At 37.4% G+C, this 25,037-nt stretch overlaps 3 protein-coding genes across 3 annotated transcripts; 2 read left to right on the top strand and 1 right to left on the bottom strand.

The window, feature by feature from the left end:
- Nucleotides 1-1,739: 1,739 nt before the first annotated feature.
- Nucleotides 1,740-3,751, bottom strand: LOC137726874 (uncharacterized). The gene is made up of 2 exons (XM_068465827.2): nt 2,784-3,751; nt 1,740-2,123 (listed from the first exon to the last, which is right to left on the bottom strand). The coding sequence occupies exons 1-2, from the start codon at nt 3,399-3,401 to the stop codon at nt 2,040-2,042; spliced, it is 702 nt and encodes a 233-aa protein (XP_068321928.1). The 5' UTR covers nt 3,402-3,751; the 3' UTR covers nt 1,740-2,039.
- Nucleotides 3,752-16,430: 12,679 nt separating this feature from the next.
- LOC137725921 (uncharacterized) lies at nt 16,431-19,102 on the top strand. The gene is made up of 2 exons (XM_068464761.2): nt 16,431-16,998; nt 18,679-19,102. The coding sequence occupies exons 1-2, from the start codon at nt 16,684-16,686 to the stop codon at nt 18,793-18,795; spliced, it is 432 nt and encodes a 143-aa protein (XP_068320862.1). The 5' UTR covers nt 16,431-16,683; the 3' UTR covers nt 18,796-19,102.
- Nucleotides 19,103-21,091: 1,989 nt separating this feature from the next.
- On the top strand, nt 21,092-24,227 carry LOC137725918 (Pentatricopeptide repeat (PPR) superfamily protein). The gene is made up of 2 exons (XM_068464758.2): nt 21,092-23,990; nt 24,024-24,227. Exon 1 carries the CDS (start codon nt 21,212-21,214, stop codon nt 23,666-23,668), a length of 2,457 nt encoding a protein of 818 aa, XP_068320859.1. The 5' UTR covers nt 21,092-21,211; the 3' UTR covers nt 23,669-23,990; nt 24,024-24,227.
- Nucleotides 24,228-25,037: the final 810 nt, after the last annotated feature.

Below are 25,037 nucleotides of genomic sequence, written 5' to 3'. Positions count from 1 at the left end.
CGAGCTCATTTGAAGGCCAGTTTTATTTCATAGATAACTACTCATCAACTTTTGTAAATCTTGGAATTGGCTAATTTGTCTGGAACTGCTTGTGAAATGGTTAAATTTGCCTATTGACAATCAAATGCCCTAGACTCCGTTGTGTTGCACCAAATAAAACATTGAATTAATGTTATCCTCTCCAATCCAATGTAACTCAATGCGATTTAATCCTATCTCCTAAATGAATTCAATCACAATATTTTAAAATTATAAAAGTACTTTTAATATTTCCTTTTCTTTTTTTTAACTTTGTTTTCGTGCATTTCAAGTGTTTATGAACATAATTACTTCATACACATCAACTTTTAGACGAGCTAATATTCTTATAGGTCATTTGGTGTCTAGGTTTTGAATGGGGATAACTGTGTAGCTCAATGCATCTTAAAAAGGTAGAAGAACTTGAAGAAAACTTCTCCCTTCAAACTCAACAAAATGGTAGGATAAGAATAAAGCAATTTCATCTTGTTGTTTCGGGGTCAAAATCCCTCTTATACCTTCAACTGTGACAAAGTTTGAAAGTTGACATCACTTTTCCATTCAAGATCCAATTGAACCAGTTACCAATTTATTCCAATCTTAGACACCAAAAGACCTTTTAGAATAACGGACTAAAGATCAAATCTTCACCTTCACTACTACTAAGGCAAGAGGATATATGATGGGAGAGTGCTACCCTGTAGAAAAAAAGGGTTTTGGTGTATCAAATCTTCTGCACTCAAAATGAGTGTGACATCTTTGTGACCCTAATCATTGAATGACATGTGTTTAGGATCCGCTTGCCCTGAAATGACTTGACCCAATAGAAAATCCTAATTCGTTGGGCCTTTTGATACAATCAAATAGAAAGCCCCAAATGCACCATATTCTAGGAGCCCAAACTATGTGACTGAATAATTCCTACCATCCACACAAGAATAAATGAAGTTTTCAAAAAAAACTTGCTAGTGGAGGAAGACCTCATAACGATAGGAGACATAGGGCAAAAAAGAGAGCCAAAAATGGTCATTTGTGTATAATCCTGCATGATCTCGAATGTTTAACCTATGTGTGGTATTTGAAACGTCTTCCTAGTTATATCGTGAATTTTTTAGATAAAACTCTTAAAGAATTAGAAGGCCTAGTATATTGCGATGTGTCATTTGATCAAAGTTTTGTTTTTAAAGATTCTAAATGAGAAACTATCATCCCATTGTGTAAGCACAGCAATGAATCGCGTAAAACCCTCAGACGACCTATCTAAGATTAGGGAGGGAGATCCTCAGTAGTGGTGACCCTTTCCCTCTTCCAGGGCAGATACATGTATCGAATGCATATACGTGAAAGTTGACTCCTAAGTCTGGAACCTGAGAGGTTGCTTCGAGAAATCCTTTCTTTAAACTTATATTTTCTTAACTTTGTTGTGATAAATTTAATATGTGTCAAATAATGATTAGAGCTACAGAGATGCCACATCTTTTTTGAGTGCAGCAGATTTAATCTCTGAAAAGTACCACAGAAGCACTACCAGGGCTTTTCCTTGAGCCCACCAATTGCATAACCAAAAACTTTATCTTTTTGAGTAAAGATTGATCAATATATAATAATTAAGATTTAACGACCAAACATTTTAAAGTATAAATAAAATGCTTTAGAGCATAATAGAATTTTCGACCAGAAAGAAGTAGGTAGCAAAAATATAGAAGTAAAAGATAAAGCACTGAAAAAAGAATATAGGTATATATAAGGTCCGATACAAATTAAAACAAGTTCCCTCTCAACAGTGACATCGATACAAAGCTCCCCTAAAAATGTCCCAAAGAATTGAGCAGAATCGTAACGTATATGTAGTTCAAAATTCAAATACAAGTGGTGATCAAGTCCCACTCAAACATGGGCTAACATATTAAGAATATCAAAACAAGAAGAAATAACCAAAATTAAGATATGGTAGAAGAGATGAAATACAAAAAGAATATAACTTGAAGGCCTGCAGGCAGAGAGGGTGATCGTCTCCTCATCTAAAGCATCAAGCTGAGGACAGCCCACCCAAACAGGAAGCTCCCTACCATCTTCTGCATCGACCACATCTTCTCTGCTCCGCTCTGCACGTCAACATCAAAATTCATAAGACTAATTAAAAATATATTGCCTCAATATTTGTGAGACAGTTATTAAGTTGTGCGTTTTAGCTACGTCTCTGACAACGATCATCAAGCATATGTGGTTAAACTAAATTGTTAACTGTCGATGTTTATGAGTGAAATCTAACAATGAACATCACAATTATCGACAACTAATAACCGCTTATGCAAAATGGAAAGATCAATACAATTTGGCATGTGTTACTTTTTGGGGGTCAATATGTTTGGCATGTTGACAACAAAAACTTGAAAATGCATACCATGTCGGAAAATGTTGGTCGTTGATGCATGAATACCACAATAAATCACCGATCAAGAATTTGCCCATGTAGGCGACTGATCATATCACATCTCTATAATCAAGGGCCTTGAGCTAATGACTGATCTGTGTTGCCACGCGGCAGCGACCCATAGCCCAGTTAAAAACAGTCTAAGTCAAACTCTCAGCTCACGTTAGAAAGATCCCAATGATTTTAACTAAACTACGCCCTCCATCCAGCCCATCAACTTTAACAACGTAAACAAAATGGGACTGAACACTCAGATCCGTACGGCGGCGTACGTTCAAGACTAGCCATTGTCTCCAAACATAGAATAAGTAAATAGAAGCGCGAGAAGTACCTGATCAACTGAAGATGACGGTCCCGGAGCTCCGGAATCGAGGGCCGGCGCTGGAGCTCCGACTGGCGGTGCGGGTGGGCCGGGGGCCAGTGCGAGGGGAGAAGGCGCCAAAGCTGGAGATTTCACGGTGGGAGCTGGAGCTGGTACCTGAGCTGGAGGAGACGCAAGAGGGGCCGGTGGTGGTGTTGCTGGTGGTGGAGTGGCGGGTGGCGGAGTGGCTGGTGGTGGTGTGGCCGGTGGGGGTGTGGCCGGTGGCGGAGTTGCTGGTGGAGGAGTAGCGGGTGGAGGAGTCGCTGGAGGTGGAGTTGCGGGTGGAGGAGCGTTGACTGGAGGTGGGGTGGCCGGCGGGGGAGCTGAGACAGGGGGAGGAGTTGATGGAGGCGGAGACGTGGTAGCTGGGGGCGGTGATGTGGTAACGGGAGGAGGAGCTGACGTGGGAGGAGGGGTGGATGCGGGAGGTGGAGTGCTGGCGGGGGGAGAGGGTGGTGGCTGGTTGTTGGATGGTGGAGTTGTGGGTGTGGCGGGGGGAGCAGGAGTGGTAGTGGGGGGAGATTGGCCCCCGACACCGGCGAAGACAATGCAGACAAAGCCTAGGAAGAACAAAGTCTTGCGATCCATGTCTGATCTCTCTGTGTGATTAACAGAGAGAGAGAGAGAGAGAGAGAGAGAGAGAGAGAGAGAGAATGAATGAGTAAGTCGACTCGGTCGACTTATGGAGTTTTGGGTTTAGAGTGGGAGAGAGAGAGAGCAATTGGGACTGGTTAAATAGGCCCTTCTCGTTAGAAGCGTGAGCAACGGGATGCTCGTTCGAGCCTTCGTTGGCTTAATTGTAATTTAAGGGCGTATTATTTCCACGTGGTGGTACCAAATGCATCTGGACCGTTGGATCTGTGTGTTTTGGGTGCGTTTGAAGTTTATTACATATCGGTTGGTAGAGGTGAAAAACAGAGGTACTAATCGTTCGTGGTGTAGGAGGACACGATATGTTTGCTTAAATACTAATTTTGGTTTTGTTCATATGCAATTGCAATGCCACATGTGGCATATCATATGACAACTTATACATATTAGTTATGGATATCTTGTATAATTAAGAAAAAATAATCTGTCATATGTTGGAAAGTTCACTTTTTTATTTATTTATTATTTTATGGGTTTTCTTGTAAGATTAGAAAGGATTGCTCCTCTTTTAAGATTAGGGGATTTCTATATGAATAGGATATTTTGTAACTCTATTGCCAAGAAAGTTTGGCAATATGTAGTATTTTTGGCAATTTTGTAGTGTTTCTTTGTTTCAATTAGTTAAGTAATATTCTTAGTTTTGTAGTATGATTGTTGTTTGTTATTTGTACTATGATTTTCAATTCCATAGTAAGAAAGAATGTATTTGTTTCTTAAGTAAAATCTTGTTTTGTCGAGCTACTAAAACAAGAAATACTTTCATATCTTATGTCGTATATATATTACAATCGCACTCTCTCTCTCATCACAACTAATAGTGCAATGAGAAAGACTCAAAAAATATAGTATACAACATGGGTCATGAGAGTTTCTCTCCATCGAATTCATTTGTGCTTTCTCTCTCTCTTTTTTTTTTTTTTTAAATTTTTTATATTAAAATAGATTGAAATATATGGTGGTTGTGATGAATTTTATGCATCAACATGTGTGATAGGATATGACAACTACTATTTATCATCTTCTTCTTGACTTTTGTTTCTATTTTTTTCTTTCAAATAAGTATGGTAGATTTGTTAAATTTTGAATTTTCTTTTTCTTTTTCATTTATACCGATACGGATTGAGTTTAGAATGATCTTCTAGTTCGCTCAAAATACACTTATAACTTTATCACAAACATTTACAATTAATATATACGATCATCCTGTACACTACCCGCATTTGCATTGGCAACTAATAAAAGTGAGTGATTTGGTATGTTCCCTACCATAACATGCTGTCACTTGAATAGAGTTGTTCACCATGTGGTTGCATCATTGTTGGAGTGCATGGTAGATGGACGCTAATAAGGTAGTTAACCACTTAATCATAATCATGATTACCGTTTAGGAGTATCAATCAACATTATGATGAGTGGGCCAGGCCTTTTTTTATATGTGGTGGGATCCACACAAAATGGGCCATGGCAGTTGTGATTTGTAAGCTATATATCTGGCTATATGTACCGGCTCAAGTCCAAACCATCAAAGTCTGGGTCCCTGGGGCTCTGCTCTGTCACGCCGTGATCGGTGCCTTCAACTATAATCTTACCACTAATCTACAGCTTACAGCTAGCAGATTAATTACTAATAAAGTAATAAAATGAAGAGGAAAAATTATGATATGAGTAATGTTAGACTAAATTTGAAGACAAAATTTATAAATTAAATGATATGTCACCAAATAAGAATAAACATGTTTATCAACGCTTAAATAATAATTCAATCATCAAGTTCTATGTCATTTAATTTACATAATTTTATGTACAGATTTAGTCTCTTTAGCATTATTCTTATGAAAATAGAAAGAAATAATCATGTATCTACACACATTTTTGTATATAGTTTAGTAATTTTTCTTTGCTTATGTAAGACCCAAAGGAGAAACCTTTTTCTAATGTTTTTAATGGTTTAAGGAGAAAAAAACAAACGATACTTTGCCAATAAGGTAAAGGGCAATAATAGTTCTACTCAACATTTTTTTTAATACAACAATATTATTTATCTTAAAGGGATTGAGGAAAGGGCTAGACCATACGACCAACCATATTAATTTTATTTGAATACATATTTGACAAGTATTGAATTTAAGATCTCTTACTTATCAGTAAAGAATAATATCATTAGACTGTACTATAAATAACATTTATTCTTAACATCTTAATTACAAACATCATTATCTTGTTCACGTGTCTTTGTTGTGTTGGTTCCACTACAAGACATCAAAAAATTTAAATAGGAATGAAATCAAGTTTATTGATAGTTAGGGTTTTCACCCTGTAACTTCCTAGGGCTTCCTTCATTGATTAAAAAAAAATAATGGATGGACTACCAATTTAGTCTCTGAATTATCACCTGAGTGAAAATTAGGTCTTTAAACTATTTTTTTTTTCCAGAAAAATCAGTCATTGAATTATAAAAATCTACCAATTATATCCCTAATATTAAATTTGAAGCTACTATATTTAATTTTCCGTCAATTTAAGTCACGTTACTTGCATATGATACATATTGGAGGGTAGATTGATAATTTTCCATAAAGAAATAGTGTATAGAGTTAACTTTGAAGGGTAAATTAGACATTAGATTCACAACCTATATGAAATGTTAAAGGCTTATAGCGAGAAAAATGACGGTATATTACACTCTAAAGTGTGTCAAGTGATTTAAGTTGTCGAAAAATTGAATAAAATAGCTTTGAATATAATAGTAGGGATGAAATTAGCAATTTTTAATGAATTTAGGGTTTTATTTTACAAAAAAATAATAATTCAATGGCTTAATTTTCACTGAGGTTATAATTTAACGACTAAATTGACATTTTGCCAAAAAAAAAAAATTACAAGACGAAACGAGACTTCACATTTTGATTTAAACCAAGTCCCAACAAAATCATAAGCTTATGAAATAATGTTACACCGAAAAACTTGGATTCTTACACATAAATTTCTTACTTTATTGGATGGTGTTCTTTTTCTTTTATCGATATGATAGGAAGGATTGGAATATCGAGAATTATTCAATATCAAGATGAAATATTCCATTTCATCAAGAACAACTTAATTACTTTTTAACCTGTATTATGCTTTTAATTTGTTATTGATTCGTAATCTGATAACATAACAATTAATTTGTTATTGATTCGTAATCTGATAATATAACAATTTAACATTTACAATAAAAGTCGTATTATGGTTTTTGTAGCTTAGAATGCACGGAATGGAAATGGGACCATTACTTAATTGTCACGGTTGTGATTTGGTTGATGTTAACTTGCGAACTCCCTCTTGGTTGGCCCATTTCTTTCCTTTCCAGTTTCCACAACTCAAAAAGCTCAGCTGCCGTTTCCTACCGCGTGGATTGATCTCACTTTTTTACACCCTATGAAAAGTAAAACATTGATAAAAGTCATGCATGACTTAATGGTTAGAGAAAAATTTTAGGTTTGTATTGTACACAACACGTTTTAGGTTCGATTTTTGACACTGATAAATCACACATAGTGGTCAGGAAGAGACTGAAATACTTTTGTGAGTCTTCCCACTCCCGAAAGAATAGATTGTCATGGTGAAATCATCAGGCGACCCTCTTTTAAGAAGAAAAAAATGTTAGACGTTGTTGTGCATGGTTAAGGATAAAATTGTAAAACGGGACAGAATAAATGTGCATAGATGGAAGTGTTGCATTACAAATTCCTTTTGCCGGTGCCAAAGGAATTATGTTTCTTAACCATTAATTAGATTGGTCCAACATTCATGCTACGATGCTCCACAGGCTTGAATAACAAGTTTATATGTATCATTCCGATTTTCGGTGAGATTTGTTTGATCATATATAATTTCATTAGTTTTGTTTATCAGGGTTTTGGTTGTCTATATTCTTTTCAAATTTAATACAAGATATGTACTCAGAGATGGTAATTTTGTATGTGTTTTTCTATGTATTTACATGCTTTTACGACCCTAGCTAGCTATTAGTTACTTATAACTTCAGTTATAAAATCTTTTATCTTTTGTCAGTATAGTTGTGATAAGTGTTCGACTCTCATCCTTCTTACTTTTAAGAAGGAAAAGAAAGGTTCCTTCCTACTATAATTTACAGTATATAAATTATAGTTCTCAACCTTGTGCTGTAGAATATCACACTAGTGCGGTGTGAGCTAAAGTTTTTTGTTTGCCTAAGTTGGACTTATACATTGAATAAAATGAAAACTAACGAAAATGATTTGAAAATTTTTGCTTTTAACCAAAATGACAAAATAAAGGTATAAATAAATAGTACCAAAAATAATTTTTTAGGCTAAAAATGTTATTAATGTTAAAAATGAACCGTATTAGAAATATCTTATTAAAACTCCTTTGAATAGATCAAGATTCAAGGTCGAGGTTTCTTGGCTTAGGAACAGTTACATCTCAAAAGTTGAAGGTAAAGACATTTTATTAAAATCGAGGTTGATTGTTGCTTGTAGAGGTACACATGGTGCACGCTATTGTTAATAGGCATGCACCGTTGTGACTTTTGACCAAAAAACAGAAAGATTTTTTATTTTTTATCACGATGATAACTTTCATTGTATTAAAAACTAGTACATGACCCCAAAAGAATTTGATAAACAACTACAGAGAAAGTAAAAGACCCAAGCAAAATGAGATCGGCAACCTAAGATACAACTAAACCCACATAAGCTTAGGCCCCAAAGCTATAAAACAAACAATAAAAACCCTACTCTCCAACAACAAAGACCACACCGTCGCTGCCGTCACATCCTTGGAGGAAGCCAAACTCCAAACCGAGAAAGTTGACACCAGATTCAAGTCCCCTTCACGAACCCCTGCAAATATATACAAACAAAGTGACAGATGGGTAGAGAGTGAGCCTAAGGGGTATGTTAAGTACCCACCACTTGGCCTCGTTGGGGATCGGCATGCTGGTTGGGGGAGGGGAAGTGGACTGTGGATCTGATGTCCAATTTCTAATCGGAGCCCCTCGATCCAAGCATGTGATGGGATGAAGATGAAGTATCACTGCTAGGGAGGGGAGGAAGGAAAATTACAAGACAGAAAGCAGTAAAAGCAAGTGAAAAATGTTGGATAAGGGGTGTGAAGTCCGGGATCCTTGAGACTCGGCTCAAGGAAAACTGAGATTAAACTTAGGGGAGAACCGAGAATAAAAAAGGTAGAGAGAAAGCTGGAAAAAGGCCAAGGAAGAAAGGGGGGGGGGGGGGAATAGGGAGAGAGCAAATGATAGAGAAAGTGAGAAAACCTCAGAAGAAAACATAGTAGAGAGAGGAAAAGAAGAAAAAAAAAGTATTTGACTTGAGAGCTGTGGTAATTGGAGTGATTAATGCCCATATTCTTTTGGCCACTAATCGAGTTGTGTGATTTACTCAAGGTTTTCATTCCCCAAATGACTAATCGCTTGAATTGTGAATGAATAGATCATAGCTATCCCCCTTTCTCCTCTTCAGTACAAAGAGAAAGGAAGAAGCCAATTCACTAACAAACATTAATAGCTCCAAACTCAACAGATGAAGGCAGATGAAACACCCTAGATGGAAAATTGAGTTTAAAAGCGAGGACACAACGCATAAATTAAAACTTCTTCATTTTGTTAACCCTATATGAATAATGCTAGGTACACCACATTTACGCATTAAATTTATGCATCAAATGATGTGACACCAATCAAATTTGTTCTTTGATTCAAATTAGAATTTGATTAACAGTTGTAATAAAATTTATCCCTTCGCATGATATTAGAAGAGGTCTCGAGGAAGAATTCTCCCTTCACATGATATTTGATTAACAGTTGTAATCAAATTCTGCACCGTTTTTGTTTTTCGATGTTAGCAGAGGTCTCGAGGAAGAATTCTCCCTTCGCATGTCTAAGTACTTTCTTTACTGTGACGGGTTGTCCTAAAACAAAGTTTGTATCTCATTTCATCTAGATCACCAGGGAAAAACGAAAAACAGTTTGTAGCTTGGATAATAAGGTGAAATGGATTGCGAAAAGGCCCAAGAGCAATAACAATTAATCAGAGCAAAACCTAACACAATTAGCTTCAAGTTAATGACTTGAGCTGGAGCCTGGACCCTTCGGTGATTTGAGAGGATTAATGCTTACCCATTCACTGAATGAAAAAACCAAAAATCAATACAAATTGCAACCACAAAAGTAATTGTCCTAAAGAAAACTATCCTGAGTTGCATTGGGTGAAGGCATCGTCGCACAAAGTTTTCCAACCCGTAGTAAGAGAAGTCCCAACCAGATTTTGCCATCAAAATCTTCGCTCCAAAATGGAACCACAAGATCTAAGTCACCACCGCATACCCCTTGCAAGCAAAAACAAAGGGCTAAGGGGCATCTAGAACACTGTAGCTTTGGGCAAAGCCTCAACATGCTTGGCACCAATATTTCGACATGTCGGTTGGGTGGGGATGTTGGATGTATGCCCGAAAAGCAATCAATATTAATGAATTGCTTAAGGTGATATAGTGATTAGTCCATTAATTAATCACGAGGGCAAGATCACTATAGTAGAATTACTGAGATGTATTCTACATTGTGAGTCCATACATAACTTTACATACATATGAATTAAGGTAACTGCAGGATAACAGTCTTCTCGAGCATATAGTTAAAGAGAACTCTTCATCAGGATCCTCCTAAACCTTGTTCCTAGTTGTTCGTTTATTTGAGCGGACATTTATAATCTGGTAAAACTGATACACACTATGTAGGCACGTTGCCGATGGAATGGATATTAATCCAATTTTTGTACCATTCCTTCTGGAACAAACTTGTTCCACTCCATGGTACACAAAATTACAAAAATTTTGGACAAAAATCAAACCCTGATCTGTTATGTCCTCTCTTCTCTCCTCGTAGCCTTTCCCCGAAGTGTTCGTTCCGTCGCGGCCGAGAGGTTTTTTCTGTTGCTGTCTGTATTAGAAACCATAACTCTTCATGTTCTCTGCATCTCCCAGTGCTGCATCCCATCATCTCCCTGTGCAGCATCTCTTCCTGTTCTCTAGAGAACCAGCATCTCTTCCTGTTCTTTATACGGTTTGATTTTGCCTCTCTCATTTTTTTTTAATTCATTAATTTTCACTCGCGATGTTGACGTATCCATTTCTCAACAAGTTATTCACAACACGCAATGTTGACTTATCCATTGCATGCAAAGCTTTCTAGCGCGCTCTCTCTCGCTTGCATGAATTTCTACAGTCGTTGAGGAAGAAGAAAAAAGAAAAAGAGGTTCCTAAAGTAGAAGGAAGAGTACTCGTATCTTAGTACTCTTCTTAGACTTCTTAGAGAGGAAAAGTGAGGTAGAGTAGTGTCTTAGGAGAGAAACTAAACACACATCCACCACCAAAACCGTGCACCACCACCACCACCACTGTTGGTGTGTGCCGCTGCCTCCTCCTTGTTGAATAAGTGTGTACTGACATCTCATACTTATTCTAGACCAAACACCCATTTCTACAACGAAGGTGTCGAAAGTTAAAGGACTCTAGAAGTCTAAGAGGAAAAGCTGTACAAAGTGGATCAAAGTGAGAAGGCATGACAAAGGAGCATCCTCGGATTCAAAGCTCGCTGCGAAGGAATGAACACTAGATCTTTTCTCTAATCTTGAAAGCAAATGAGTAGATCAACCATTTAGGTCAAAGATCTTGAAGGGGGTTTGTTTTACGACTAGTTTTGTCGCTTCTGCTATTAATTTGTGTATGCATGGTTATAATCTTGCTTATTATGTACATATATGGTCAATTAGTTTGCAAAGATTGTACTCTCTAACCATATAAACTCTTTCAGAGTAGTGAATGGAGTGTTTAGATTTGACGGTCAAATCAGATGCGCCGCTCTCGGCTTTGGACAAAGATTGTGAAAGGGGAAGGTATGTGAGAAGGAGGAACCAATGAAAAAGTTGGAAGATGATGGGTATTGGAGGTTGAAGAAGGAGTGTTGAATGATGCATATTGAATTTTTCAAGGACAAAATACGATGATAACACTGAAAAATCGATGAAAATGCCGGAATGATGATGAAGAACGCCGTGAAAACATGTTACCAATCTCCAACCGGCAACCAGGGGCGTCGAGAAAGCAGGCACACACTGAGCTTCTAGAAAAGAGAAAGAAAAAAGAAATAGCAAAAAGAGAGGGAGTAGCCATAGACCCCAACTAAAGGAAGGGTCAAAGACGAGATTACTCTTTTCGGTTCTATGCGAGAAACAAAGAAAGGGAGCGGATAGGGTATTCCTTACCCATTTAATAGTAGAGTTTACGAGTGTTAAAATTCGCTTTCGTTTTCGTTTTCGTTTTCGTTAAGAGATCATTAAGTACTTTTTGCTCAATCTGCTTTTGTTAGTCATTGAATTGAACTAAGAAGAAGAGAATTAGGGTAGAAAAAGTGTTAAAATCACTATCTTTTTGCTAATTGAACTCGTACGAGTCAGTCAAATAAAAAATCTTTGTTGTGACCAAGCACATTGAGTTTGATTCTAATAAAACTATTCCTACAATAGTGTGGGTTGGATACCTTGAGTTCTACTTATTAATTATAGGACCTATCTATTTTTTCTTCTGGTGATGCTTGAGAGATTATCTACTTGAACGATATTTTGTAGATCACATGATGTAACAGTTTATGGTTGGACTCTTCTAAATCATTAAAGAAAAAAAATTCAACCATCAAGTGTCAACTCATGTGGTCTACAAAATATGATTTAAAAACATGATTTCCTTAGCATTTTACTTTTTCTTCTCCCGATCTTATGACTAGTTGTTTTTTACCTTGTCAAATGGTTGACTATTTATTCAATAGAAATCAAAACCCTGAGTTTAATATATTGGAAAAAGATCATCTTCGGATCCCTTCCACCAAATCCACTCCATTAATCAATCTGGATCCTGAAATTTTATCCAACGACTAAAAACAGGAGGCCCCTTTAAAAGTTATAATAACTTTAACCGTTGAATCAAATTTCAAGGGTCCGAATTGATTGATGGGGTGAATTTGGTGGAAGGGATCTGGAGAGGATCCCTTTCCTAATATATTGACCTAAAAAATTAGAATCATTTCTATAAAACTCATGACTTCGAGTCCATTGTAGAAGGCTTGGTCATCGTTAAGTAGTGAAAAGTATCACAACCGCATTAATTGTCGTTAGAAGAGATTAAATTACATCCATCATTGAAACTGTAATCAATATTGTGATTATAATCATTAATCACTATAAGTATAGAGTGGTAAGCAAAAATGCATCAGAATGAACCTCTTTTTTATTCTACTTTCTTCTATTCAATTCAAAAGTAAAAATAAGCAATTTCAGCATTGTTTGGCACCTCAGACTATACTGACTATTTCAATCAGATATGATAAATAGTCGTCATATAGTATTGACTAAATTAGTCAGATGTTTGGTGTTGTGTCGGATTAATTTGTCCATTGGATAATACGTCAAACTATAATAATTTAAAAAAAAAATCACATAATAATTGTTGTTAACATGAAAAAAAGAAGAGAAAAACAGAAGAAATTTTTTTTTTTTTAAAAATTTAGAACAAAAAAGAAAGGTAAAAAACCCAGGACTCTTCCCAGCGTGTCTTCCTTTCTTCACCATCTTGCCCACACTTCAAATTCCACCCTCCTATACAAACCCACTTCCTCATTTCTTCAATCACCAAAAACCCACATCAATTCACCAACCAAAACAACTACTAATTAAATTGAAGATCCAAATTGATGAACAAAACAAATCAATTTGTGGCATGGTCCGATTTAATCGGAGCCGTCAGAGCTGGATCCATCGTTGTTTGCGACAGAAGATGACTGATCTGCTAAGCCTGTTGTTGTTGACGATCGATCGGGCTTCTTGATCTCAACTACTTCTTCGTCCACGTCATCATGCTTCGATGTCGACAATTGAAACATGACGGAACAGGAAGCGACGATTGATTGCAGAGGAGTGTATGTCGGCGTCGAGAAATCGTCGAGGAACTGCTCGTGAAGATGGAGCGGATTCGCCAAGGAGCAGATCAGTGAAACCGAAGAGGGAAAGTGAGTGTGTTTTTGTCATGCTCTGATCTCGAGATACGTTCGGAATTGACACGTGACAGAAGAACAGTAGTGGTATAATATAAAATACATAGAGTCGCTAAGACTCATACATATAATATACATTAGAGCGTCAGTAGAAATAACTTACAACAAAAGGGAGGCAATTCTTACTCTCAAGTGCACAACCCTCACAGCTACACCACCTGAAATATTATTCTCTAACCGCTACCAGTTACTCTGCAAAATAACCCCACGCCGTAGGAATGACGTACTAGGCAAAGCAAAACCCGGATAAGCTGCAAAGCTCGTGTGAATGACAATAATACAACGTATGTGAAAATAAATAGCTTCAAATGATCAAATGTCAAAGTAATGCTACGTCCACACAAGACATTTCTTTTGTATACCTTATCAACCGTCAATATCATTTCGTCATTCTCTTCGGATTGTGACTCACTGCTCGCCTTTCATCATTTCCGAATATACACAAGGGTCCAATTGCCACATGTTTCATAATTTAACCATCATACGCCTCATTATTACGTATACGAATGGTTATTCAATTATGAATCTCACCACACGTCTATCAAGATAATATTCAGTCATCACACAACCCGAAGTTATGTAGGAATGACACACCATCATAAATACATTTACGTGTAGGAAAGAGATTGATATCCTTTTCATCATTACATCTCTTCGTCACGAGTAAGAATGAGTCACATCCAAATCCGATCTCTTTTAGGTAACACCATCATGTAAGCTATTTGATTCAATCACCACTTTCTATATTGAGTCACACATGCCTGTCAATCTCATCTTTCATATATGTAACAAACAATAGTCTAAGGCTATAGAGAGACATAGTTCGGCCGAAGCCTACATTAGGCAACTGATCAGGATGTAGTCCCCCATTGTGGATTAACCAAGCATAACCTCTCCTAAGAACACGATGTAGGTAGTGACCCCCCGTTGCAGATTAACCAATCAGAGTCACTCCTACGAATACTATAGGTAGTGATCACCCATCGCAGATTAACCAAGCATGATCACCCCTAAGCATGTATGGCCATACCTAAGTAATAAGGATTGCCCATTGTAGATTAACCAAGCACGATCCCAAAGTATGGTCCCCCATTGTGGATTAACCAATCAGGACCATCCAGATACCACTACTACATGGTGCAGGTTCTAATTATATCTCACATTACCCCATTACTGGGTTAGCAATCCTCTACTAGCCCTCACATATCACAATCATTTCAACCATAGCATATATATATTTTCGATGGCACCATCAAGTAAATATAGCATAGTAGCACACATTTCCATAAAATCATTTGTAAATCCATGTTATATCCACAAAGTATAGAACAAGGAATTCATGGGTAATAACCATATCATATAATATTAATGTCACTTACCTAGGTTATTTGCACTTCTAGACTCACCAACTCCGCTCCAAGGGACCTAATACAACACACAAAATCTCACTTAGGAAACTTAATAAGACCGACACGTAAAATAAGGCCAAGTGCCACTTCACGTAAATCAAGAAGCACGTCAACTGGGAACGACACGTCATCATGAGCCAGCTAAGCTCCATCAGGCCTCAACAATATTCTAAAAATAACAACACACTAGAATATGGTACATTGACTAGAACTTTAACCGTTGATAAGATAGGTCCACTAAGACCAACAATCTAAGGTTATTCAATCCGGAAGATCCACACCTTGGATTTCCAATCCATAAGTTCTCAAAGGTCCAACAACTAATAACTAGGGTGGTCACAAAATTGTACGACGATCCAATGATCGGATTGTCGTCAATCACACAAACAAGTGGCGGTCCAATTTGATCACCACACCAAATAATTGAATTTTGGAAAACCGAGCTAGACATAGGTTTACAAGGTCACTAGAAGGTATTTGGTTCTTAGACAACACTCGTGGACGGTCTCACGCACCGTCACACGCAGTGGTAGCCAAGGTGGACAGTTTAGAGAACTCAAATTTTCAATACTAACTAAATGAGATCAAATTTACGTGGTAGCTAGAACTCAACAAGGGAAACACTTTTCACAACTAGGCTGACGACAAATTCTAACCGGAAACCGTTCAAATTCATCGGAGAAAACCAGATTTCTAGGGTTCTAAACACCCAACTCTAAAACGAATACAAAAGTACGAACCAAGCATACCAACTTGAAGATTATGAAGAGCAGATTAAATTTCATTCCTAACTCGAAGGAAATGGTTGCCGGAATCACTGGAAAAATGACAAAACCGCTGGAAAACCCACGGGACTTTGTTACCTCGAACTAGAAAAAAGAAAATGCGAAATCTAACACTACAGAGATGTAGGACTTGTCAAGAACTTTCCATGGACACCAAGATCACCCAAAACGAAGGTCAGATGGAAGAGAAATGAGTGGGTCAAGTTGGAGGGTCAGTGACCCGATCACACCCAAAACGGGTCTACAATCAGGTGCCCATTTTTGGAAACCTAGTGGACTTCCTGGAGGTTTTCCCTCCAATTATAGCATCTTGTGCAAATTACCAAAATGCCCCCAACTTCAAACGATTCTAACTTGGAATTAAGATCCGCTTGCGTCTACGCGCTCGTGGAATCAAACTCTACCTAACCAACTCAAGAGTTAACCGAAAAAGGTCGAGTAAAATTTGAAATGGTAGAAATACCCTTCATTTCACTTTTGTTGAAACTGAAGAATTAATGAACTAACTTCAATTAAATCTCTATAATATGTCAAAAATAATTTAAAATACTAATTTTGGGGACGGAATATCACAGTTTTTGTTTAGGAACCCCAACTAATAATACCAAGCTTTTGGGTTATATTAATTATCCAGTGTTAACCGTACTAAATTTGATGAATGATATAATTAAACAGGTATTTATTTAGTACAAGAATGCACTAAACACCTGTTATCGTATTATTAATCTTATCCGATGCTTAATATGACCTGCCAAATGAGGCGTTCGTGTAAAGACAACTCAAGATAAAGGGTACAAGGCGGGTTCAGAACACTCTCTCAGACGCACTCTCAACTCTCCCACTCTCTCTCAAAACGCTATCCCTTGAGCAGACTAAACGACATGGCGGCAACCACAGGCCTCATCTCCTCCAGGACATCCACCTTCCTCTCCGGCGAAACGTCGTCGTTTATCAGCCCTCCTTTCTCCTCCCCATCCTCCTCCCTCAGGTTCGCCCCCGCTAACCTGCGCATGGTGCGTATCCCAACCCTCGCCACTGCCTCGAAGCCGGCCACCACCACCCCCCGCGAGCCCCGCGGCATCATGAAGCCTCGCAAAGTATCGCCTGAGATGCAAGCCCTTGTGGGTGCCCCCGAGATTTCTCGCACCCAGGCTCTGAAGCAGATTTGGGCCCACATTAAGCAGAACAATCTTCAGGTTTACTTTTTTTTTAATTTTTTTTGAAGTTTGCATTTTATCGCTTTGTGGTTGATTTTTTGAAAACCCTTTTGTCCATTTGGTGTTTAATTGGTACATTTGTAGTTTTTAGAGAAAAAAAGTGTGGATATGGTTATGTTTGTATGTAATGATTAGATTTTCTTGTGTTTGTGCTGAAATTGCTTGATGTTGTGAATGTGAGTGGATTTTTGCTTGGATAGTTGCGATGGCGTGGATGAAATGTGGGTTTTTGTTGTTATTATTGTTACTACACTTAGTTTGCTTCCAATGAGTTTTTAACCGGTTTAAGCTCGAATTTTTGAATGTCTTTTGCTTGTTGGAAAATGGAATGGACTGTCTTGATGTGTATGAGACTTGAGTTTGTTATTTTTGGATTCGTGACTTCATTACTGCCGTGTATTTAGATGGGTTTATCCTGTTGCTAATGTGGGGTTTTACATATATGGTTCAGGCAATGCTTGAATTGAAAATGAGAAGTGGTGTACTTTGCTATGGCTTAGGTTGGTAGTCAGGGTTTAGTATGCTTGTTATTCTGTTTAGATAGGACCGGATAAGGCTGTCCGTATGCAAGATGCGGGGAAGTTTATTATTTTATTCTTAAATTTTTCTCTTTGTTGTTTTCTGGATTCTTTTGTATCTGTTGGAGTTCAGTTTCTAGGCTGATAGTTGTGTTAGTTCGCAGCACTTACGGACTACCTTTACTTTACGTTTTCTTTCCATACTGTATTTTGTATATTTAAAGTTTTCTTCCGTAGTACTGGTAAGATGGTGTTGTTGCTTGAGTTCTGTTTATTCATGCAAAAGAGAGAAAATTTTTTGCACAATTTCATTGACAGTTTTTTTGCTTTGTTAAGCTTGTTTCTTGTGCAATTTTGTACGCTTTGGCAGTCTGCAATTTTATTTTATTTTAATGGCAAACACTAGTAAAATTTATCTGCACAATACATGTGTTCAAAACTCTTAAATGCAGATCTAACATGTTTTAGAGTTCCAACTTATAAGTAAATGAGATTCACCTGTAAAAATAGAATGGAAATTCTTGGATTACTCTGGTGTTTGATTACGTGAACTCTTTAAAAGATTGCAGACCAATTTTCTTTTGGTTGTATTTGTTTTAGTTCCAACTCACGCGTCTGTTTTTCTATCCGTTAAGTTATTGCTGCATTTGCTAATTCATCGCTCATCTGCCAATGAGGTTCCATTTTTGCACAAATATAAAGCAATTAGACTGATTGAGCACTTGTTTACTGATATCGATTCAGGGAAAAAAAAATCTGGTTGATAAGTTTAGTTTTTCTTTTGTACATAAATTGATGAAATTTTCTCCATTTCCATTTGCTCTGAATCTGGTGTTTCATGTACTTGTTATACAGTTTATTTCTTTTCTTGTGACCATCTATAGATTCTATTGGAGGCTGAATATATATCGTAATTTAGGATTCAAAGAATAGATGTTTCCCAAGTTTGTTTAGGGGTGCAATAAAGTGAGTGTACTTGCTTGTGGTTTTGATTCCTATTGTGAGTCTGTGGTTAGGGTTGTATTCTGTTTTGTTAATGTTAAACTATCTTATTATCTCCTTGTATGATGCTTAAAATCTATGTTTTATGTTAACAGCCTTTAATTTTTGCTGACTTTGTCCTTTGGTGTCATTCTTCTAGGACCCCCAAAACAAGAAGATCATAGTCTGTGATGAGAAGCTGAAGAAGATCTTTGCAGGGAAGGACCGTGTTGGATTTCTCGAGGTTGCTGGATTGATCACCCCCCATTTCCTTTGAATGACCCTTGTGTAGGAAGAAAGACTTTGGAACTTCGGATCGTTTAAGAAGCAAAATGTTTTTGTACGTGGGGGTTGTGTTGTGGTACCGCTGAAAAGTCATGCTGCTGCATTATGCTTCTCTAAGCGTTTAGTTTTTGTACTTAAGGAACTTTAGCTTTAGTTAGAGTTTTGCTTTTGGATTCCTTATCATGTGGTAGGCTTTCTATATTACGCAATGTCACTGCTGGGCTGCTTTGCTTAAAAAGCTTTAAATTTGTGGAACTATTGGGGTCCAAGAGTTTTAATTGATGCTATTTCTTCTGACATGACTCATTTGAATGCAGTTGGAATTTTGAACTCTCTCAGGATCCTCATAAAGGGGCCAGTATTACTTGGAGAATGATTTATATGGAACGGGTTTACCGAGATGTGTTGACCTGATTAATTAGATAGGGACAATTACAATTGTGATGAACCTGTTTCATACAAATTCATATTCAGTACTCGGAGCAAAATGTGGTTCTATTTGAATCTAAACTTAACCCTCAACTCTTCTTTCTTTCAAACATAGCCACCAAGAAAAATTGAAAAGAAAAAGAAGAGGAAATTCCCTCTCTTTGGACGGGGAAATGTAAAATTACGAAGAAATTTTAAATGAAGGAATTTTTTTTGTAATTTGTTTCTTGTTTGGTTATTCTAAAGAACAACATAATTTGAATATGTAATTTTTTTACTTTTGACCTCTCACTTAAAGAAATTTGGAAATGATACATATCTACGTAGAATTTAAACTTGGGAATTTGAGGTCTTGAATTTTTTATTTTTTATTTATTTTTTTGGTAACGTGGAAGAAATTCCAAGTTTCTATGTTTATGAATCCAAATAAAAGAATTGATGTATATCAATTTATAAACTTTGACTTTTGGTCAAATTCCAAGTATATTTCTCTCATCCAACCACATTGTAAATCTCACGGGGCCATGTCACTTGAAATAATTTTTCTATTTTTCCTATATACATATGTTTAAGGGTTTTTATCACCAATAATCCATGAGATTGATTAAACTCATTATTTTAATCCAACACTTTCAAAATCAATCAATGTCTTTCCTGACATTCATTACCGCACATCAATTTAGCCATTCAGTTTAAATTCCGTCACCTATTTGTATGTGGGACCCACAAATCCAATAAAATGATGACACGTGGATTACACAAAATAAGAGTTTTTGTAACAAATGGTCTTTGACATTTATCCAGCTCGTCATTTTAGTCCTTGAGTTTCAAAAATCGATAAATTTGATCCCTAACTTTCACTACCGCACATCACTTGTCATTTCGTTAAAAATTTGTGAATATTTTTTGTTAGCATGCTGATGTGGTCCTACTAATCTGATCATATGGCGCAACGTAGATTAACTATAAGAAACTATTGTTTTTTTAAGAGTGAACGAATTGACGAGTATTTTGTACTGGCATTTCTCTCGCATCCCACAAGTCCAATTAGAAAAAAAAAAAAAAAACAAAATCAATCTAAATTCAATAAAATCGAATCCAAATTTAATTCAAATTTGATAGGATTATAACCAACTAGAGTGAATGAATAGTGAGTTCAGGAAGACTAGGTGCTTTAGTGGTATCATGGTGCCTTACTATTCTTGTTGAGCATACCAAGATGAGGATGATAATGTCTTTTTTTATTTTAGTTTTTAGTTTCTTATTTTACTTTTAGTTTTAAATCTAAAAAAAAAAAAATTCTTATAGTTAATCCATGTTGCGTCATATGATTGGATTAGTGGGACCACATCAACACACTAACAACAAATATTGATGAAACTTTAACAGAATGACTAAACTGATGTGTGGTAAAAGACAGGGACCAAATTTATGGATTTTTGAAACTCATGGACCAATATGAGGAGTTGGATGAATGTTAGAGACCATTTGCAATAAAAACCCTTATTTTGTGTAATCCACTTGTTACCATTTTATTGGATTTGTGGGGGCCACATACAAACTAATAGAATAAATAACGAAATCTAAACAAAATGACCAAATTGATATGCGGTAATGAAAGTCAGATACGACACTAATTGATTTTGAAAATGAGATTAAAATAATAAGTTTAATCAACCTCAGAACCATTAATGATAAAAACTCTAGATTAATTAATATTATCTACGTACATAAATAACATAAATTTCTTTATAATTGAAATATTTCTCTTCACTTTGTCACGGTCCCACCTCCAAACTCGAATTCATGTCCAAAAACGGAAAACGAACTTTCTTTGGTGGAAGAAAACGAAAATATCACAATTTCCCTCGAAGATAAGCTTGTCCAACGCCAAAGCGGAAGCCAAGAGTAACAAAATGTACCAAAGTCTCACACCAAAACCCAGCCACTAAACCCAAAACCTTCTCACTCTATCTCCAATGGCAGAGCAAATAGCTCTCCCTCTTCTCCTTCCCAACCCACCTCCCTCCTCCAGACCCTTCTTCCAAACCCACCACCAGCCCCAAAACCCAGCCACTCCCCCACCGCCTCCCATGACCCCTCTCCTCCAAGAGCTCCTCCTCCACCCAAACCCCTCCACCCCACAAACCCAAAACCCCTCTTCCCCTCCCACCCTCCCCAGAGCTCGCACTCGCATCGGCAGGTCACGCGACTCCAACCGCGGCAAGCCCTGGTCCCACCACCGTCTCTCCTCCCAAGGTCAGCATATCCTCCACTCCTTTCTCGACCCACAATTCGATTCCTCCGAATTTGGTGAGAAACTTGTTGGTTTAGTTGAAATGCATAGGGATGAATTTGGTTCTAGCTTGGACTCTCTTGCTTTGGATTTACTGGGTATTGTTAAAGGTTTAAGCTTTCACAAGAAATTTGACTTGGCGATTAGTGTTTTCGAGTGGTTTAAGAAACGTGAGGATTGTGATTCGGTTTTGAGTGGCTCTGTTGTTGCTGTGATTATTAGTATTCTTGGGAAAGTGGGTCGGGTTTCGAATGCAACTTCGTTGTTTCAGAATTTGCACAAGGAAGGTTTTGCTCTTGATGTTTATGCTTATACTTCTTTGATTACTGCTTGTGCTAGTAATGGGAGGTATCGGGAGGCGGTTTCAGTTTTTAAGAAAATGGAGGAAGAGGGGTGTAGGCCGACTTTGATAACTTACAATGTGATTTTGAATGTGTACGGAAAAATGGGTATGCCTTGGCACAAGATTAGAGCTCTTGTGGAGGGTATGAAAAGTGCCGGGATTACCCCAGATTCTTATACATATAATACGCTTATTACTTGTTGTAGGCGCGGGTCTTTGTATGTGGAGGCTGCTGAGGTTTTTCAGGACATGAAAACAGCTGGGTTTGTGCCTGATAAGGTTACATATAATGCATTGTTGGATGTATATGGGAAGTCTAGGCGGACAAAGGAAGCAATGGAGGTATTGAAGGACATGGAGTTTAATGGGTTTTCTCCCAGCATTGTGTCTTACAATTCGTTGATATCGGCTTATGCAAGAGATGGTTTGCTGGAGGAGGCAACAGCCCTGAAAACCCAGATGGTGGAGAAAGGGATTAGACCCGATGTTTTTACTTACACCACCCTTTTGTCAGGATATGAGAAGGCTGGGAAGGATGAGCCGGCAATGAGGGTTTTTGAGGAGATGAAAAGTTTTGGTTGCAAACCAAACATTTGTACCTTTAACGCCCTTATTAAGATGCATGGTAACAGGGGAAATTTTGCTGAGATGATGAAAGTTTTTGAAGAGATTAAGATATGTAAGTGCACCCCTGACATAGTTACTTGGAACACACTTTTGGCTGTGTTTGGCCAAAACGGGATGGACTCGGAAGTTTCGGGAGTGTTCAGGGAGATGAAGAGAGCAGGGTTTGTACCGGAGAGGGATACTTTCAACACTCTAATAAGTGCATACAGCCGGTGTGGTTCTTTTGACCAAGCTATGGTTGTGTATAAAAGAATGCTGGAAGCTGGTGTTACTCCAGACCTCTCCTCCTATAATGCTGTTTTGGCAGCACTGGCTCGAGGTGGCCTTTGGCAACAGTCTGAGAAAATACTTGCTGAAATGCAGAATGGTCGCTGCAAACCCAATGAGCTTACATATAGTTCTCTGCTCCACGCTTATGCCAATGGCAAGGAAAATGAGCGCATGCATATTCTTGCTGAAGAAATATACTCTGGTGTAATTGAACCCCACGTTGTTCTCTTGAAGACACTTGTTCTTGTTTTTAGTAAGAGTGACCTCTTGATGGAAACAGAACATGCCTTCTTGGAACTGAGAAGAAAAGGGTTTTCACCTGACATAACTACCTTGAATGCGATGCTATCAATATATGGCCGGAGGCAGATGTTTTCGAAGACAAGTGAGATTTTGAAATTTATGAATGAGATGGGATATACTCCTAGCTTGACAACTTACAATAGTTTGATGTATATGTACAGTCGCTCAGAAGATTTCGAGAAATCAGAACAGTTTCTAAGGGAGATAATGGAGAAGGGAATAAAGCCTGATATAATTTCGTACAACACTGTCATTTTTGCCTATTGTAGAAATGGTCGTATGAGAGAGGCTTCGCGGATATTCTCAGAAATGAGGGACGCTGGGATTTCTCCAGATGTGATCACTTACAATACCTTTGTGGCAAGTTATGCAGCTGATTCATTGTTTGAGGAAGCTATTGATGTGGTCCACTACATGATTAAGAATGGCTGCAAACCAAACCAGAACACATACAACTCCATCGTGGATTGGTACTGCAAGCACAACCGACGGGATGATGGAGTTAAGTTTGTCAATAACCTTCGCAATCTTAATCCGCATATTTCCGAGGGGGAGGAGTCTAGATTACTAGACCGAATTAAAAATAAGTGGTCATAATTAGTTTCTCCTGTATGAATGGGGTTGCTGCTTGATTGGCTTAGTTTGAGCCTTGAAGGCTTTTGTACATCAAGTCGTTCATTACCCCTTGTTATGCTCATGTTATATATATTTTGTTCGGGCATGGAGACGAGGAGGATGTAATCGTCTTGTTGTACATGATTTTGTTGTTTCTCGGAAAGGCTAGCTGCAGGACATTGTGAATATTTTGTAACTGAACAAATTAAGCTACATGTTTGTTCAGTTTCAATTTAAATGGCCTGCAGCGTATTTTGTATAGATAAAGCTGAGATGAAGCAGCGGGTGCTGAGTAACTTTCGAGGTATGAAGCAGCGGGTGCTGAGTAACTTTCGAGGTATGTACAATCAGCTCTTCGTCGTTAACCAAACTTGCCTGTAACTGCAGCAGCTTTGTTTATTTTGATAGTTAAATTGTGAAAATTTTAGGGTTGCAACAATCTTTTGTATGATCAAAGGTTAAACTTTTCTATTTGGGATTTTAAAGTTTTATCCGAGATTATAATTGAACGTTATAAACGAATCTAATTATGTATCTTCCTTATACTTTGCTTGTTTATCTGTATATGAGCCGATAATTAAAGTTTTGCGTGATCCTATTTGTACCACGTTTATTGATCACATTCATGGTTTCTTTAAGTAAATATATTATATGGTTGCCCTTGGAGTTACAGATAATCATGCATATGACTTCATCATTCGCATTAATTGCCTGCAGTTTGGCCCATTGCTATTGGTGAGAAAATGAGCAAGAAGAAAACTACACACATTTTCTGATAAGAGTAGGATTTTTATTCAAGAAAATTATACCATGAAACTAACAGCACATACCTGCATTCGAGGTTCTGCGTTCGGTTCACCTTTTCTCTAATGTCGCTTGTATGAACAATAGGAGACTAGCTACATGCAATTGTTTGTTGCTCAATGATAATAGAATCATCAATTTGTTTGGATTATTCTAGTGTACGCACTTTGTTTCGATTAATCACAATTCGTAGATAAAATGCATCTGAAACGTGTTTGTTAAGTCTAAACTTAGTACTTTGTTTCGATTAATCACAGCTACTCCAAAGAAAACATTTTCTTGATAAGAAGCTTTGGGTGGTGGTCATTGGATTTTGGTGTTTCGGATACCATCTTCAAGAGAGTGTTTTTTCTTTCCTCTCCAGCTTAGTAACCCCAGAAGCTACAAGCATTTTCATGGATAAAGTTCTTGGTTGAAAATCTCTAAAAATATCTATGAAAATGCTTGCTTAAATCCTTAATTCCAAACTCATTTGTTTTTGGGTTGAAACATTATCATAACCAAGAGAGTGTTTTACGGGTTCAAGACCTCCTTTCTGTGTTTGTCA

The sequence above is a fragment of the Pyrus communis genome, chromosome 5 (assembly GCF_041283825.1).
Source record: "Pyrus communis isolate YQ-2024b chromosome 5, ASM4128382v1, whole genome shotgun sequence".
In the NCBI taxonomy this organism is placed as follows: domain Eukaryota; kingdom Viridiplantae; phylum Streptophyta; class Magnoliopsida; order Rosales; family Rosaceae; genus Pyrus; species Pyrus communis.
Note: the sequence above shows the minus strand (reverse complement) of the source record. Positions and strands in the feature narration are given on the sequence as shown.

Bases quoted from the DNA above. Each gene is read 5' to 3' on its own strand.
- LOC137725921 (XM_068464761.2), top strand. From the start codon at position 16,684: ATGGCGGCAACCACAGGCCTCATCTCCTCCAGGACATCCACCTTCCTC. The intron at 16,999-18,678 runs GTTTACTTTTTT...TCATTCTTCTAG, and splicing joins TTAAGCAGAACAATCTTCAG to GACCCCCAAAACAAGAAGAT.
- LOC137726874 (XM_068465827.2), bottom strand. From the start codon at position 3,401: ATGGATCGCAAGACTTTGTTCTTCCTAGGCTTTGTCTGCATTGTCTTC. The intron at 2,124-2,783 runs GTACTTCTCGCG...GTTGACGTGCAG, and splicing joins CGTCATCTTCAGTTGATCAG to AGCGGAGCAGAGAAGATGTG.
- LOC137725918 (XM_068464758.2), top strand. From the start codon at position 21,212: ATGGCAGAGCAAATAGCTCTCCCTCTTCTCCTTCCCAACCCACCTCCC.